The sequence below is a fragment of the Eschrichtius robustus genome, chromosome 4 (genome assembly GCF_028021215.1).
Source record: "Eschrichtius robustus isolate mEscRob2 chromosome 4, mEscRob2.pri, whole genome shotgun sequence".
Classification (NCBI taxonomy): domain Eukaryota; kingdom Metazoa; phylum Chordata; class Mammalia; order Artiodactyla; family Eschrichtiidae; genus Eschrichtius; species Eschrichtius robustus.
In genome coordinates, this window is record NC_090827.1 from 18,509,122 (window position 1) to 18,528,718 (window position 19,597).

General features: G+C 33.7%; 1 protein-coding gene across 4 annotated transcripts in view; it reads right to left on the reverse strand.

Annotated features, from left to right (window-relative positions):
- Window positions 1-19,597, reverse strand: part of STPG2 (sperm tail PG-rich repeat containing 2) — a 624,720-nt gene that overhangs the window by 596,798 nt on the left and 8,325 nt on the right. For all 4 annotated transcript variants that reach the window (XM_068542062.1, XM_068542060.1, XM_068542061.1 and 1 more), the window contains exons 3-5: window positions 14,830-14,985; window positions 12,051-12,215; window positions 971-1,083 (exon numbers count right to left, since the gene is read on the reverse strand). In XM_068542062.1, coding sequence (XP_068398163.1) covers window positions 971-1,083; window positions 12,051-12,215; window positions 14,830-14,985 — 434 coding nt within the window. The remainder of the gene's footprint in view (window positions 1-970; window positions 1,084-12,050; window positions 12,216-14,829; window positions 14,986-19,597) is intronic.

Genomic DNA, 19,597 nt, shown 5'->3' on the forward strand with positions numbered 1-19,597 from the left:
TGTTTTATTCTTTTTATTCTTAGTTACTAAGTTTAGTACTAAGACATAACAAGAATTCAAACAATGTTTGTTCAATGAATGAATAGTAGTAGGGGAGTTTAAGTAAGAGCCTAAGCTACGTCCACTGCTGGTATACAGATGTGTCTGAATCTGTCCAGCAAATTAACTGGATAGGTAATCACTGTGGGACTTCCTGCTAGAAAACTCATCCTATGAGAGAGAAAGGCTCAGGCAGATAAACTGGAACCTGTTAAAAATTAAATCATGAAAAGCAGCGATAGATTCTGAGAACAACATGATATCTGTTACTCAGTTTTGCCTTCCATGGACTCATGTCTAAGACCTTACTGTAAGAGTAGGAGAAAATAAAGACAGAAAGAATTATTTTACAAGAAATGTATTTCCTAGTTAGACTTCATAAATATTACCTTCAACCTAATGTTATGGCTCTGACTTATACTGAGAATGCCTTCTAAATCCATTATGTAGTCAAAAGAATGGACACCAGAGCCAGGAACAAGATGCAGAATCCTGGGTCACCTTCTTTTATATTTTCTCTGATCTTTTCTCTATCTTGTAATTAAAGACAGTATATTTTAGTACTTAGATACATGGGCTGTATAACCGAAAAAGCCTCAGTCAATGTCAAGCTCTGCCACTTAATAGCTACATAATATTAAATACATTATTTATTCTCTCTGACCCTTTCATTTTTCACTGATAAAATAGGCATAACAATAGTTAACTACACAGACACTTGTGAAGATAAATGAATTAATACATGTAAAACAGGTAGCACAGGATCTGGCAGACAGAAAAGCAATAGTTTTCATATAGGTTACTCTAAAATATCATATTTCTTGAAGTTTTTCATACTGATTTTTCCTTTCATAACAGCATAACCTAGTTTAAATTATTAGAATATTTACAGTCAAAAACTACAGTAAAGATATACTATTTTTTTACTTACTGGGTTATATCATACTGTCCAGGACCAGGCCCTGACTTTATAGGTAACTCTAGTCTTCCCAAAGAGTTGCCAAAATGTATCCCCTTGTATTTCAAAGTTACATTGGAAAAATCCTCACAAAAAAAAAAAAAAAAAGTGAAGATGAGAGACAATTTAAATAAATCATGAAACAATGTTTAACTTTACTTAAGTCTAAAGCAAGGGTAGCCTTAGTCAAGGAGTTCCCACTGGTAAATGCTAGACTCTTCCTTGATACATCTCAAGAGTATCACTCTGTGCCCCATCCCACTCCTGAGTCAACCAGGATTCCCAGAGAAGAGCCTCTAGTTTAGCATATCCTCAACCAATATGAACAACTTTGCTCTTGGCAGTACACTCAACAATCTAAAATCTTAAGGGCAATGAAAATTAGCTCCTCATCATTTAAAAAGGGGAGGAAGGGCAGAATTGCATGATGTAGGGAATGGGAAAGCCTAACAAAAATGACTTAATTAAATAGAAATTAATTTTAAGAAATTAAAATTCAAACATCACCAACAGATACTAGATAACTTCTAATTACCTGGTAAGTGCAGAAGATATTCATGTAAAGTTTTCATAGAGTAACAAATATATAACAAAAATTAAACATTACCCCCAAATCATTTCATAGTTAATGTTTGAGGTCAGGATCAGTAGTTTAATGCCAAAGAAGTCATTTGTGACAAGAGAAATCAACAATCATCTTCCTTCACAGTCATACAGTAAGCATGACTCACTAAAGAGTTCACTTTAGAGAAGTTAAAACATCTGCTTTCATTAGAAACTAATAAAAGAATAAAGTATGAAACACAAACAGTAGCCTCTCATAGGAATTCTTGTGTTGACCTAATACATTCTAAATTGAGCAATCATTTAAGAAATTTATAAAATCTTACTTTTTTAACTGATAGTAAAAGGTACTCTAGTCTATTTCACTTACTTTTAATTCATATTTGTAAAAATATAGCTTTAAAATAGGCATGGATTATTAAACCAATTAATATATACATTGAATAAAATCCCAGTAACATAAACTGATAGTTTAACTGCATAAAACATTATGTCAGTTGTTCCAGGTGACCATTACTATTCTTGAATAGTGGAACCAATCTCTCTCAATTACCATTATAAACAATATTAATGAAATAAATAGCAATTAAATGATTAGAAAGCATAATTCCAGTTCAGATTGGTGAATCAAACCCACATCTGCCCCCCTCTCCCACCAGAATCTCAGAAGAAGCGTATAAAATAGATGTAAATTATTAGTACTAGAAACTAAGAGAAGGTATCATTCACATTCCACTTCAAGGAATTTCTGGAAAATATAGCACAGCAGAGACTAGAACCAGAAAAAGACCTCACTGCACGTGAAAAGAACCTCAGCTGAACCCTATTAACATCCCCAGAAGGACAGAAACTAGAGGTAAGGATGGACTCGTGGGTAGTGAGTAGGGAGCAATTCTCAAAGCTACTAATAACCTTACAGATTTATTTGCACCAGTGCCATTACACGAAGTGATGAAAGAATACTAAAACCCATTCCATTCTTGCCATGGATGGTTGGAAATAAATTGGAAGCACTGCCACTGTCTCCTAACAAGGACAGACTTCCTAGTTAGAGAGGCACCACTCCAGAAAGCTTTAGGATGGCACAACAAAATCCAAACATAAGCTGGTACAGCACTAAAATTCCCTACTATGTGAAAACATCTTTTACTTCCTAGAACTTAACACTAACAGCTAGCCCTCAAATATTATAAAATACAAACACAATAAAACTAAACTTTCCCTTTTATACCACCTGACCTTAAAGAATTAAACAGGGGCCAACACAATCTCTGACAGAACTTTGATGTTTGCATGAAGTGAAATGGGACCTTTGTTGATTCTTTTATCATAGATGGCAAGCTCAAAGAGAAATTGAATTACAGTTTTTCTAAAGGTTTCTCCTGCTTCAATTTTAGTAAATCTCCTTGTTTGTTCCTTGCTTGGGTGATGGAGGATGTTGGAGCTGAGGGTACAGAAATAGGGAGTTACTAGCTATGTCCAAATAAGATTCAGACATATTTTGGAACGTCTAGTGAATAGAGCAAATCAACCAGAAGGTGAACGCAAAAACTATTCCTATGGGAAGCAGCTAATCATGGTAACCCACACCCAGTTAGAAAAATCTTACTGTCAAAAGAGTGGCAATGCTGGGGCTTCCCTGGTGGCGCAGTGGTTGAGAATCTGCCTGCTAATGCAGGGGACACGGGTTCGAGCCCTGGTCTGGGAAGATCTCACATGCCGCGAAGCAACTAGGCCCGTGAGCCACAACTACTGAGCCTGCGCGTCTGGAGCCTGTGCTCTGCAACAAGAGAGGCCATGATAGTGAGAGGCCCGTGCACTGCGATGAAGAGGGGCCCCCGCTTGCCGCAAGTAGAGAAAGCCCTCGCCCAGAAACGAAGACCCAACACAGCCATAAATAAATAAATAAATAAATGAGTGGCAGTGCTAACTACTGAGTATTTTCTATTGACTGAATTTGCCTTCTAACAGACAATCCCCCACTGGATTTACGCCTGTATTCTGTAGAGTGCAAAAGGGCTATGATAAAAATCTAAAAGACATTTCATTAAAACACTGGTAAAAATCAAGGCTACTTTTAGACCATTCTATCTAATAGAGTATAAAACAAAGAGAGAAGAGCATTATCCCCCCAGCTTCACCTCAGCTCATCGTGCAGCTTTCGCTCTGATGGAGTATATGGGTGGAAATGCCCAGCAGAGAGCACCATCTGGCAAGAGACTGAACTGCCTGGGGGAACAGAGCTGTCTCAGTGGAAACAGACTTATTCAGAAGCATGCTTGAGACAGCCCTTCTAGAAGCCCCTGCGAAGGGGAACTTTGCAGAAGGCTGGAGGTCTACCACATCAACAGGAGGAGACTACATACAAATATTTGAGTTACTAACGTAATTGTGACTCTCTGTAGTATCCACAATCCAATAAAGCCTGGGAAAACTTGTTACATAAATAAAAAGCATTAATCCTTATTCCCACCAGGAATATTTCCAGCACTGTTAAGTGGTCTTAATGTGCTTAGCTTATTGATATGCAGATTCCTTCTAATGAACTACAACACAAAGAGCAGAGAGGTATTTCCCCTCTTCACTAATCAGCTTTAACACACTATGAAGCTATAACACTATAAAGGACCAAATCAAAGTAAGACACTGATATTATTATTATTGTTGTTACTGTTATAAATAGGTTGTCTAGTTGACACATGATCCCCAAGCCCAGACTCTTGTCAGTCCTAGGAGGAACAGAGCTATGAATAAAAACTGAAAGGGCTATCCTACCAATCTCTCTAATGCATAGGGCATACACTGCTTTAGCACTTCTGAGTGTAACACAAAAGGAAATAAGGCAGTCAGATCATCCAAAGGCTTTGGGTCTGTGGGTGCAGAGACAAACACCATAACAACTAGCAGAACAGCACAGAAAAACAGCACAGACTGACATGTCCAGCTGAGCAGCAGATGGTAGTAGAGGAGTCCTGGAAGAAACCATGGCATCCGCTAGAGTAGATGAAAAGCAGCCCATTCCTTTGGGTCAATGGCAACTCTGAAGACTGCTGCACCCCACAGAGCTTCAGGAAAGGAAAGAATGATCAGCCATGCAACATTGTTTTGCTAAGATAAGTGTCCTAGACCATCTTTCAAATGAAATTACTTAATAGAGGCATGGATTTTAAAAGTGCATACACAGTTTTGATGGCAGAAAATTTTTTCACTCGTACTTTATTTTTACTTAGAAATGAAACAAAGTTTCATAATTGTGAAGATTTTAGGCACAGTAAGTAGTGAAATAAATGTAGAACTCTCTTCTTATATAATAAATATAGCCATGTTAGATATGCCAGATATTTTCTATATTTCAGGCAGGAGCATATCTAATATATTGATTTACTATAGCCTATAGATTTGTAAAAATAAAATCAGTATTTGAAAACAGAGCATTTTGACAAATCATCTTTAACATTATATTTTTATACCCTAAAAAGTATAAGTTACAGTTTTATAGTAATTCTTCTACACAGCATTTCAGGAGAAATTATGTCCAAGTAGAATTATGTCTAAGAAGCTTTCCTGAGGTTAATTATTGTGATTTTGCAGGTCAACTGTTTAACAATTCTTAAGGTAATGCAGCAGAAGGAAAGACTATGCACACACACCATTCAAGACACCAGCAAAATCCTTTTCCTGTGTATACGCTGAAATTCATTTCATTTAAACCATGTGAACTACTTAACTCACTAACCTCTACAGTTCTCAGGTAAATGTTCAATTGGAAATTTAATTTAAAAGACTTTTAAAAATACAGATAGAAAATAAAGAACAAATTGATGTACTCTAAATCACACTCTCCTTATGTCAAGAAATGTTGACAACAGATGTAGAGAACAAATGTATGGACACCAAGGGGGGAAAGCGGGGTCAGCTGGGGTGGTGGTGGTGGGATGAACTGGGAGACTGGGATTGACATACATACACCAATATGTATAAAATAGATAACTAATAAGAACCTGCTGTGTAAAATTCAAAAAATGAAAATAAATTAAAAGGATGTGATATTAGAAACAAACAAACAAGAAGTGTTGACAATACCATCTTCAAGGTCATCGTCAGCTTGGAAAATCATTAGCAAATAAAATATGACTTAATTGAAGCAAACTCAGCACGGAGGTACATTATTTTAAGTGAATGATGTAATATAACTTGAAGAATTGCTAACTGCCACTTTCACTGACAGTGAAATCAATGAAGAAGGGGCTATGCAACTTTCTTCTCATGTCTTTTCCATAATTAAGTGTGGAAATAGAATTTGTGAAGAATTAAAAGTCCCAAAGTGCGGCAGTTCAAAACACTAATGGACTGCATTCCAGTGCGGCAGCACACAGGTAGTTCCCAGCATGTTATCATTAGCAAATATGGCAGTGTCATAATTCCAACTGCAAACTCTGCTTGTGAAATGCACCTCTGAAAAGCAGACTTCTAATGGTTACCTGGGCTCTTCTTTTGAAAAAGAGAGAGAGAGAAGCTACATTTTCTAATTCAAAAGGTTATACAAAATAATTTATATAGAGAATTTCTCTTTACACATTAAATATAGCTAAAAATTACCATTTGTTGGCTAGTCTTATACAACTTGTAATTTCAGAGTTGCTTCTATATTTAAGCTATATAACATACCTTCAGCAGATGTTATTTCAACAGTTCAGGGAATAATCACAATAATTACCTATCTGTTGGATTATTTTCTCAATTTTCTATTAATGTTCACATCTGGAAACTGAGCCCACATATAGTATTATCTCAAAAAGCAGCTAAAGAGATACATAGAATTATCAGAAATTTGAATACTTGAATTAACATTACCACAGTATCAATTTTGTAATAGTCCATGAGGCACCTGTGTTTTTTTTTCCCCTGCAGGAAAAAACAACAAAATTAAGCCTTCAGCTACTGACCTTTGCAACCCCACTTCTAGTTTTGCTCTCAAATTCAAGATGGAGATTTCAGAAAATATCACAATTCAATTCAAATTAAGCTTTGTTGAATCTTCTTGAATATTAACGACTGTCTTTAATTTATATGTAAATCTATGTTTTTACAAACATGTTTTCTTAAATTTGATCTAGATTTTTATTCTAATGAATACAAGTTGGATCGAATCAGTAATTACTAAAATAGGTCATCAAATTGGACCTATTAAAATTGTAGAATAAATTTTCTTATTGTTATTTCTCTCTTCTATGAATAGTAATGTAGCCAAAAAGAAATCAAATTTTATATGTTAAAGTAATGTTTATTCATATATGAAAAATGTTTTGCACATCTAGGGAAGCTTGGAGGCATTATTCTAGCCTTTTAATGGATGATACATTATTCTGAAACAAAGAAATAGCATATACAAAAAATATAATTTTAAAGCAAGAATAACATTTTGAGATTTAAGTTAAGAGTAACAGAGAACTGTTTAAGCTGAGACCAAGGATCAATGACTACTGTGAAAAAGAAATACTACTTCCAGTATATTAAACCAAAGTTTTTCCAGGATATTTTAGATAAGAAAACTTAGCACAAAGAGCTTAAGTGACTTGGCCAAAGACAAATAACTAGTAAGTAGCAAAGCCAAGAAATAAACACAAGCAGTCCCGTTCCATTACGCTACCTTTCATAATTGTCCTTTACCTTGGACAGAATATACTGATATTAGACCATAGGACTTCCATTAATTTCAATGTAATTTTTACAGAGTTATCTCCATTGTTCTTCTGAGCATATCTTACTCAAATATCTAAGATACTGGCACTGTCTGTGGATGAAAATAATTATTTTTATATTATTAACAGGATGATAGGATAGTCAAGGCCTGGAAAACCAGGCACGGCATAGAGAGGGAGAGCAAAATACTCCTGGGATAAAATACCCTATAGCCAGAAAGAAATGGAAATTCTAAGTGTGTGAACAGGAGACATATCTATAACTTACAATATCTTTACTCTCCATTTTATCAGAGGTAAGTTGGTTATTCATAAGTTTTATAGTATGGAGCATTCTATCAGGTCTTAAAATACCTGTATTTGAAGATAAAATGTATCATCTCTAGTGTGTTCTATAATCAATAGAAATTTAAAAAGAGGAGTTACAAACTAAAAGTAAAATACCAGCTTGTCTATTTACCTTTACCTTTGTACTTTAATTCTTTAAACAGAATGTGAGTTATTGTCTAATGAACTTTCATTTCATCCTGAGGAACTCTAGAATTTATTTTAGAGGGTGTACTACAGACAAAATCTATCAGTTTCTGTTTATCTGGGAATGTCTTAATTTTGTCTTCATTTTCAAAGAATAGTTTTGCTGATTATAGAATTCTCAATTAGCAATCTTTTTTATGTCAGTACTTTGAATATATCACCTCACTGCCTTCCAGCCTCCATGGTTTCTGATAAGTCATCTGTTAATCTTCTTGGGGATTTCTTGTCACTTTTCTTGCTGCTTTCAAGATTTCTCAATGTCTTTGGCGTTCAACAGTTTGACTGTGATATATCTAGGTGTGCATCTCTCTGAATTTATCCTACCTGCAATTCAATGAGGTTCTGGTATGTGTAGATTGTTTTTCATCAAATTTGGGATGTTTTCAAGTTATTATTTCTTCAACTATTCTCTCTGCCCCCTTTTTCTTCTCTCCTTCTTTGACCCCCATTATGCATACATTGGTATGCTTGATGGTGTCCCCCAAGTCTCGGATGTTATGTTTATTTTTCTTCATACTTTTTTCTTTCTGTTCATCAGGTTGCATATCAATTGACTCGTTCTCAAGTTTGCTAATTCTTTCTTTTGCCAGTTCAAATCCACTAGTGAATCCCTCTAGCGAATTTTTCATTTCCATGATTGTACTTCTCAACTCCAGAATTTCTACATGGCTGTTTTTTATAATTTCTATCTTTATTGATACTGTCTGTTTGGTGAGACATTGTTTTTATATTTCCCTTTAATTATTTAGACATACCTTCCTTTCTTTACTTGAATATATTTAAAATAGTTGATCTAAAGACTTTGTCTAATAAGTCCAACATTCTGGCTTCCTCAAGAACAGTTTCTAATGATTGCTTCTTTTCCTAGGTATGGGCCATATTTTTGTTGTTGTTGTTGTTTTTGCATGTCTCATAATTTTTTGTTGAAAACCAGATATCTTAGATAATATAATGTGGCAACTCTGAAAATCAGAATCTCCCTCCTGCCCCAAAGGTTTATTGTGGGTTTTTTTGTTTAGTGATTTCTGGACTAATTCTCTAAATTCTGTATTCTCTGTCATGTGTGTCCACTAAAGTCTCGGTCTGGCTAGCTGGCTGGTCAGGTAATCGTTGGACAGATGTTTTCTTAATGCTTTGAACGAGTAGGTCTCCAACCTTTGCAGAGGTGCACTGTGCATGTGTTGAGACACACCTTCAACACTCAAGTAGGCAGTTTACAAGTCTGTCTTAGCTTTCACTTCCCAAAGGTCACATAGAGGTAAGAGCTTTGTACCTTCTCAAGTCTGGTTTTTGAAGTGATGGGTTAGCAATTCTGAAACTACGTTCAGTGTTTTACAAGATTAAGCAAATAAGTAAATATACTGAGGAAAGTGGGAACCAGGTTTCTCACTGTGGGAGAAGGGAGATCAAACACAGAAAAGGAAATACAAGAATAAACATGTGCACTGAACTGGAATTAGAGATATCAATATAAGCTCAAAGTTTTTAATAGACAGATAAGAAAAAGTATAGATTTCTAACTTTGTCCATTGAGATGGCCTAGAAGGAATGATACCCCAAATGTACCTAGTGTACTGATCTTGTTTTGAAATATCATTCTCCACTAAATGAAAGTAGAGCTCCTTGAGGAAATGACTGATTCCAACAGCTGTGGCAGCAGAAAAAATAAGATGAACCTGCAACATTTTATTGTGCCATAAAATAAAGAAATGCTCAAAGAATGATGGAGATATGTAAAAAAGATACAACACGCAGATTGAAAGGGCTCCCAAGGGGCAAACATTAAATAATTTTAACCTCAAAATAAATAGTGAGAGTAGTAAATTACAACCTAGTCAGTAAAACAGGAATTCATGAACCCATACTGATATAAATACATAAATGGAAAAGAATATAAAGCTGTTCTTTATAGTAAGTAAAGTGCCAACAAAAAAAATGTTAAAGAAAATATGACATTAGAAAACCACCACTTGATAAACATCACAGTAAAATTGATTCAGGCATCATCAATGGATGTTAAACTAATAGGTGAGAGTTTGATAAGGAATAGGATATCTACTGATTCTTAAAGTAACCTCTCCAAAATATTTATAAATTTTTAAAAATAGTAACTTTACAGTAGATAAAACCGAAAGACACCCCCTCAAGTTAATACCACCAACTACGGGATAAGTAAACATCCTGCGCCTTTTTATGTAATACATTGAGAAGGATGCTTCACTTCTGTAGCATTCCTGCTAAAATATATAAACTTATCCTAATCATGATAAAATATACACGAATCCAAAACTGAGACATATTCTACGAAATAAACAGCCTGTACTCTTCAAAAAGTCAAGGTTACAAAAGACAAAGAAAGACTGAAGAACTGTTCCCAATGAAAGGACTCTAAAGAGACACGACAACTAAATGCAACTTGTAATACCAGATGGGACTCTTGACCAAAACTCATTTTTAAAAGAATATCATTGAGATAATTAGCAATATTTTTAAAATATCTACAGATTAGATAATAGGATTATATGAATGAAATTTTTCTGATTTTGATAATTACATTGTGGTTATAAAACAGAATTCTTGTTCTTAGAAATTTTACATTAAAAGTATTTAGGAGTAAAGGGGCATCATGTCTTAAATATACTCTGAAATTGCTTAATTAAAATAAGAATATAAATATAGAGGGGAAATGATAAAGCAAATGTGATAAAGTGTTAACTGCAGGATCTAAGTGAAAGGTATATGGGAATTATTTGTATTATTCTTGTAACTTTTCTATCAATCTGAAATTATTTCAAAATTTAAAATTACTTTTTTAAAAAAGAAACTCACTAATTGGAAACAATGAATGGATTAGATCTAATATATTGATATAGGTAAATCTAGAAAATATAACATTAAGTGAAAGAGCAAGCAACCTGCATGCCAGATGATAACATTTACTTAAATGTTTTAAATCATACAACAATACATATTGTTATTTATATGTAGTAAAGATTTACTGTTTACTTTGGCAAAGGGAAAAGAATGGAGGGAGGGAAATTGGGTAGGGTAATAATTGTAATAATATATTTATTTTAAAATATAGCTAATTTGAGTATAATAAAATTTTAATATGTGTTATATGAGATGGTGGGTACATGGTTATCTGTTTTTATGTTTGTTCAAGTATATGTGCAATTATATAAATTATAATAAAAATATTTTAGGAATAAAAACTTAACAATTCAAAGTATCTAAGACTCCAAAATACCCCAGTATACCTATTGCCAAAAACCAAATGGTTTCATAAGGTGCTTAAGCCTAAGCCCAAAGACGGAGACATGTTCAAACAATAGAGAGTATTGGGAGTAAAAGTCAAGCCAAATCCTGAAAATACCTTTTCTTTGACCAAGATGTCTCTTCAGCCTCTCCTTAAGTCTACCCTAAATTTTTGCCATTTTCCTCACTAGGATTACTTCTTCCAGATCTCATAAAAGTATAAAAATATAACAGGTTCAAAGCACTATGTACTTCAGTCTTGTAACTAAGTAAAACCAGACATATCTATATTCATGGATAAATCATACATTTCAACTGGCTGAATGAAATTTTTGCTCAACTCTGGCCAGGTTTGAAATTTAAAACCTGGATGAGATGGATCTGCCATATTATGTTTGATATTTTAATCAGAAAGAAGCTCCTTATCTTTTTTTAACAATCATTTATGAAACAAATAATGCTTATACTATCAGATTCAAATTCTTTTATAAATGAAAGGCTTTTTTTCCCCTTTCAAATTAAAGAAAAGAATATCTATGTATTACATATGCTTATACACTGTAGCAGAGACTTTTAGTAAGTTAAACTATTTCCTCTTTTTCCTGGATACAGTTAGACTGTATTTCCCAGGCTCCTTGGCAGTTAAGTGTGTCCATGTGCCTGAAATTTAACTCCCAGGCCTAGCCTACAAAAAACCCCCACTACCAGTTCTCTGTCCTCTTTCCCCTTCTGCCAGCTAGATACAGATGACACCAAGGCCTTTGGAGATGACAGTAACATGACTGGAATAAGCCTGTGTCCCTGAATCTCTACATGGAGGAACATCTCTTGTCAACAAGAAATGTCCATATGAATGAGGAAAAAAAGAATTTCTGTTGCATTAAGCCACTGAGATTTGGGGGTCTATTTGTTACTGCAGTTAGTATTACATTAACTAGAACATGCATAATCATAAACAGTCTTCCAACTGTCAATGTGAAATGTATCGTACTTACAAACTGAGGTTTATAGTATGCTGGACCTAGTGTACTGTCAATAGCAGGTGGAAAATGTTTTGTGATGCTGCCATCCTCATTAATATGATAACCATATGACCGTCCACAAGAAGGAATTGAAGGAACATCAACACTTCTGGAAACTGTAAGTGCCCTTGACATTTTCTGTAAAAAAAAAAAAAAAAAAAAAAAAAAATTATATTATTTACTCAAAGGCAAGAAAAGGAATGAATAAACAAATATTAAAATTTACTAAAAGACAAGTATTAAATATTGACTTTATGAGTTTTATAATATAAACCAAAAATGTTTGTCTGTAAAAGTAATTTATAAGAGTGAATTCAAGTCTTACCTCATAATATAAACCAAGATTTAACCAAACTACTATTAAATAGTAACATAAACCATAATATAAACTAAACTACTGTTAAAGCCACTTGTAGAGATAAGGAATCTCTCATCTGGCTCAGTTATTTATCTTGCTTAGTAAAGCAAGCATTAGTGATTCCAAAAACAGGCATTCCTACAGTCACATCAACAATCAGCAGTTACTTGTGGTTACTTGTGCTATGCTATCATAGTATCTGCCAGGTAAAAACAAACTTTATATTTTCTGTAACATTTTCTGGCTTCATTCCTTTCCAGCTCCTGACTTATCTTCATCTTACCGGTGCCCTGTATAAATATCCTAATTTTGCAGACCATGTAGCAAGGAAAATGTCTGATATGATGCTAAATGGAAATTTAAAATATGAAATATAAAATTGAATTTATTACTATAGCTATGTAAGTTATGTAAAATTATATGTAAGTGTATAAAGTCATATACATATACGATTTGATACTGAAGAGCTACGCAAAAATTAACAGAATTATCAACGTTAGAGTCAGAAGTTTTAAGGTGCTTATCCTTTTTTTAAAATTTCCTTTAATGGAAAACATTTTATAATTTAAGTAAAAACAGAAAGGAGTAACATATATTAGAAATACCAGTATAAAATATATCAAATAAAATACTGGCATTTAAATGATTCAGTAATCTGAAAATTTACTTATTAAGAATTTATTTATAATAGATATATTTAAAATAGATAACCAACAAGGAAAAAATGAAGGGAAGTTCATATATTCATTAAAAAATAAAAATAAATAGAGTCTGCAACTTCTATCAAAAAAAAAGAATACACTGATCCTCTGTAGGTTTTAAATAAATAAATAAATGCTAGAGTTGACTGCACACATGCCCAATATATAATTGTGTCATAAACATACTATCACTGGCAGAATTTTACTTTTTTTTATCATTAGAGACAACTATTAAGTAGTTTCAGTGATACTTATGAGAGTGGTTACCAAATTTAAACAGGAAAGTATTGAATGGCCTCCCCTCCATTCACTACTTTCAAAAATTATTTGTATGATGTCAAGACTTTCCAAAATGTAGCCCCAACCTTAGTGAATGCTTCTTCAAGATCCAGTTTGTGATATCCCTAATTCCCTCCAAAAACTATCTACTTTGGGCTACTAGTAAAAATTTTTATTAAACGTTTATTAAAATAGCATTTCATCAACTGTTTTGTGCTGAATTCCATTCATTACTTCCCTGTTAAAGTTATAGATCCCAGGGAGCAGTGATTTGTCTTCTAAGTATTATCAGCGCCTAGCATTATGTCTGGTTCACATTGTTACTCAAAAAATGTCTGATAAACACTTTCATGAGTAAATGAACATTTACTTTGTCCACACACATGAAAGAGCTGATATTTAAGTATACTTATAAACCTTAACCTTACTGTCATTACACTGACATTATTCAACTGAGTACTTAGCCCTAAAATATATCCTCCTAAACAAACAAAGAACTGATTAAAATTTAATTAATATGAGCTATGTGAAGGTGTTATGGAAAGAGGAGAGGGAACTACGCTAAATAAACTATGACCAAAATCTGCTAGATTATATTAATTATTTCAAAGGGGTAGGCTTTTGGTGTAAAGATTATTCTTTATATAACATCAATGTACCTTTCCAAACATATCACCTGCTAATCTCCTACACAAATTCTTCACTCCAGTCAAAATAATCTTCTCACTGTCCTCCATAAGATCCCACTTCTTTGTCTGCACTCATGTAGTCCTCCATGCCTAGAATGCATATTCCAACGCTATTCTTCAAGGCCAACCTCCTCTACAAATCATCTACAAATTAGATTCTCTCATAACATTGGGTTGGCCGAAAAGTTCGTTCAGGTTTTTCCATAAGCTGTTACGAAATACATCTTCTTCCTTTAAATTCCTATGGCATTTAATCACATGATCATTCACTTAGCACCTGTCACATTTAATCTTGCATTAGTAATGATCTGTATATCTCTCTCATCTAAATTTTGAGCTTATTTATTTCAGGAGTCACGTTTCAAATTTCACTGTATTATTAACTGTACTTAACACAGGAGTTTCCTCTATATAGAGAGGTAAACCACTCAGGCAGTTTTTTAAATCTCCCTTACTTTCTGTTCACCACAGACATTAGAAGAGATTATATTATAGATTTATCAAAAGCAGAAGTGAAGTCAAATATTAACATGGTTAAAAACTAAAGTTTATAAACATCAAATATTCATTTAATTATAAACTACAATATGGATACTAATAAACCTACTAATTTTTATGGTAAGTTTTTTAAATGTACTAATCACATAAAACAGTAAACCATTTCTACTTTATTTTAAATTTTTAAAAAAAAAGGCCTTAGAAGCATAATTCAAAATAGCACGTACTGACTGAAGACACTCTTTAGCCTCTAGTATTTTTCTGTTCATAGCTAATGCTCCAGGATAACACCGATCATAGCTTGCTGGCCCTGGACCATCTGAAATAAACTTCTTAAAACGTTTCTCCCGGTTTTGTAGACTTTGGCCTCCTTTTATATTATACTAAATTGGAGAGGAAAAATGAAATAATTAAAAGAAACACTTTAAAATTAATACCTATTTGATAAATATTACATATTAATATGAATATTAATAGTTTTAAAACTCAGCCTGAGAAAGTTAAGGCTCTTGACTCAAGACAACTGTCTAATGAGAGAGGGTAATAAGAAAGGATGACAATTAGAGCTCTCAGTTTTAATGCTGAACTCAGACTAAAATTTACTGTAGTTTGAACACTCTAAGAGAATGCAACACTCAGTTTTAAAACAGGAATCAAAGGCAAAGGAATCTCCAAAGCTGTGGAGTAAGAATAAAGAGTGCTTATGTTTACAGGCCCACATTGTTTATTGCAGAGAAGAGTCCTGGGAGGAATTGTCCATGGCTCTCCATGTCACATATCTTGATGCTCTAGAATCAGAAATTTATCACCTGGCTAATAGCCAGTTAATTCAAATAAAATTCCATCTTACTAGTCTCACTAAACAGTCACAGTTCAGTCATTTCAAAGATGATTCATATTAACATTGGGTTGGCCAAAAAGTTCATTCGGGTTTTTGTACGCTGTTATGGAAAAACCCAAACTTTTTGGCCAACCCAACAGTTGTTGGCATTTGACTGATCAGATACGGTTTTTTTGTTATTTATTTACCAACAGACCTTTTCACATGACGTGTACATGTCAGTTGTTCACAATCACTATTAACTGAGCCTATCTTTAGTTTGCATCTTATTCAGCTTTATTCAGCTTTTAAGAAATACACAAAAGAGGTCTTCTTTTTTTAAAAATGAGTCAAATTAGATAGTCAATTCACTACTTGATTACTGTTTTAATAAGATCACAATTCCTATGTTTAAAGAGTTTGGATCTATAATAGTAGACTTTAATGATTTTGTAAAAAAATTAACAAGTTAGATTAAATAATAAAATCGTGAAAAGAGATCTCCTCAAATTTTCATTCTTTGCAAGCCATTACTATAGTCTCTACGATCTGACATTTCAAACTGCAATTTGAATTTATATTGAATACTTCAACAGAGGACAGTAAAAATCAATCTGATTTTTTTTAACTGTGTACAAATTAACCAGGATTTTTTTCAGATTATTCATAATTACAAATTCTACTAATATTACAAATGGTTACAAAAGAAACTTTCATATGTCAGATAAATGACCCAAAATTATATTACTAAGTAATTATACATTTTATATAAAAACCTGTGAGACAATGGTCTTAGTACTTCTTGAGAACTGTGCTTTGTCTATATGCAATGGCTATTTGATGAATTTTTATATTGTCAGCAATCTCTCAGCTCTACAAGAAGCAGTCTCATCTGAAGGGTGAGGCCATGCACTGTATCACATATGACAGACTATCATTCAGCTCTAATGAGGTATATCTCTCCAATCAAAAATCAAACCTAATCTGGACATCTATTCCTAGGCCTAGCTAATGAGAAATAAGAAATAAACTATTTATCTGGACCCAGGGAAGACATCCCCACATCTAGAACCATTCTCATGTAACAAGGAACAAAACGGTATCTGCCATGCAGAAACAGGTCTGAAACTAGAAGACAACCAGAAAACATGTGACATTTATACTGAACTTCTGGAGTGGGGATCATCCTAGGAAACAGGATATGAACAAAACAAATTACGTGACTTAATAAGTTAATTATCAAAGGATCAGAAGCTTGCACTTTGTAAATCTGATTCTTCTGCTTCTTTTATTATCTTAATTTCCTTTACGTTCTTTTCTACTAAGCAAATTTCCTTTATGTTCCTTTCTATTTTTCTTTTCCTTTTGAAAAAAATTAACATGCTTCAGATATGCTAAAGGAAACAAAGGAAATTTTTTTGCCTATAACTGGGCAAGAGCTATAAAGGCAAAACTTATACTCCCAACCCCAACTTTAGAATAATGGCCACAACCATAGCCAAAGTGAAACAACCATAAGAGGAAGAGAGAAATAGGGGAAAAGAATTTCAACTCCCAAATATTCTGCTTTTATAAAAGCTTCAAGTATTCTGTATTTAGCAGTGGAGGTGGGCCCTCACAAATACAACCCACATTTTTGGTTTTTTAAAATTTCATTTGAAGTCTCCAAATAATATTTACTAACTAACCTCTGATAGAAAGCAACATGTCAACCTATGCTTCCAAAAGAAAAGTATAAAGATAAGTTGTTAAATACATGCATTAATTTCCAGTAAGATTATCCCTTTAATTATTATCTAATATATTCATTATTTACAGAATATGTAACCTATGTCACATTACAAACATGTTTCCTAATTCAGCTATTTAAAATGAAATGCCCTTTATTTTTCAAATAGTATGATAAATTCACACTTCTTGAACTTCTAAAAGTTCTGCAAGAATTTAGCCTAAAACTACAAAAAACTCAACAGCAACTATGTAAATAAGTAATAAGTCATTTTTTTAAACAAAGGAAATCAATCTTCTCCTGGCATTTGTTTATAATTTTAAGAAGAAAAGTAGAGAATACCAGAACTCTTTTTCTTAGATCATCTATTACACAAAAAAGCACACTTCCTAATTTCTTATTCTTGAAATCCAAGAAATGTACCCAATTTGGAATAAAATAAAATTTGATCTAAATTGCACTTTATATTATTTTACAGGTAGAACTGACTAAAATCAGTATTAACATAAAATAACACTCCAACATCCTGATACCTGCCACATTTAACAAGTTTGACATCTACCTATTATGCATTTTATTACATTTCCCTCTTGGAATACCAGAGTTACAGATCAGGCTTAATGAGGGAAATACTGGTAGAACTAGCAAGCCCATATACCCATAATATGCTGGTCTGGTCTGTGAGCCATGGAGTGTAGGCAGGAGTGACACTTCTGATGATTAAGTCTAATGTCCCACTATTTCCTGTTTTGCTTTTTGTGCTTTAGGCTCTAGTTTTCTGGAAGTTTTAAGATGTCAGGGAGAAGCAAGACATGTTCCCCTGAATTGGAAGTTGAAACCACCAACTGGCCATTCCAGGTTCTTTATGCTACCAAGCAGAAAACGAAATAAGGTTTGTGTTCTGGCTGGGGTGATTAACCCTGACCCGGACAGAAAAACAGGACTAATGAGAGCCAAGAGGAGTGTGGTGGTATGGAACATAGGGACACCCTGCAGAGCCTCCTAACTAAGCCAGTGAAAATGCTAAGAGCAAGTTTATTTAAAGGTTAAAAAGCAAGCCTAAGAACCAAGAGCTCAGACGCCTTAGATCTGAAGAGTCTGGTGATCCCACTAAGCTTAGAACTCTACTGGATACAGTTCTTGTTGAAGACATGGGGAACATGGAATGAGTAATGGAAAAATCTTAAGCTACCCGTAGCCTCGTGATCAGTTACAGAAACAGAACACGTCCCCACCTGTATTTCCTTGCTTCGTAAATCACTTTCTTTCATTTTCCCTCTTTTTTTTTCCCTATTATAAAATGGCAACACTAATAATGGTTAAAATTTATTGAGTGCCAACTATAATAAGGCACTATTCTAAATGCTTATTAATATATTTAATCCTTAGAAAAAGCCTACCAAGTTATTACCCCTACTTAATAGATAAGGAAACTAAGACCCAAAGAGATTAAGTGGTTAAGATTAAAACTCACAGCTAGTAAGTAGCAGAGATGGATTTTGAATCTAGGTAGTCTAGCTCCAGAGCCCACAATCCTAACCAGTTCTTTATAATAGCTCATGTTGTATTTACCATCGAATCTATAAGTTGCAGAATAATGAAACAGGAATGTTCAAGAACAAGAAATAGCCTAAATCTAGAGATCCAGGATTCATTTAGCAGTGGCACTGTAATACCATCTTTGAATGCAGTAGCTAGATACTAATTTGGCTCCTTCTGGGAAGGAAAATTATACATAAAATAATTGCACTTTTAAAATTATATATATGGGAAGAAGTGTGTGTATGTTGTGTGCATGAGAGAGAACTAGGCAGTCAAGGGGTGAAAAATAATGGAAATCTATTGTTTTTATCTGTCCAGCATCCCTTCTATTATCTGCTCATAACAGCATATTTGCCACCCTTGGGACAATCAAACCTCCCCTATATTTTGTGATTTTAAAGGAGCTTCTAAACACAGGAACCCCTGGCCCAGGAATCATAGGTGTGGGTCCATAATAAAACTGGACCAATCAGATTTTCCCTACTGGGGATTTTAATCTTGAGTGTTGTCACACATAAAAAGTGGAAGAAGTTATAGAATTAAGTTATCTAATGGCAGTTTCCCATTGAATGATGCAGAAGTTCTTACTACCGAAATACCTGGAATTATCTTAGTCCTATCCTTCTTTAAGACCTGACTGCTCAATTCTTCCTTCAAGTCTGTGAGCACCCAAGTACCTTGCCTATAAATCTATGATAAACCTAGTATCTGTTTTAAAAATCCCCTTTATTGCTTGCAACCAAAAACCCCTAACTGGTAGAATCATTGCCATTAATAATTGAGAAAATCTAATGCAAAAATTAAGGCATCAATGACTTGATCTGGGCCTCCAACAGGGGAGATAAAGGTCTGCTAGGGTCAAGTAGGAGTCATTATGAATGAGTACAAAATTTATGTGAAAAGG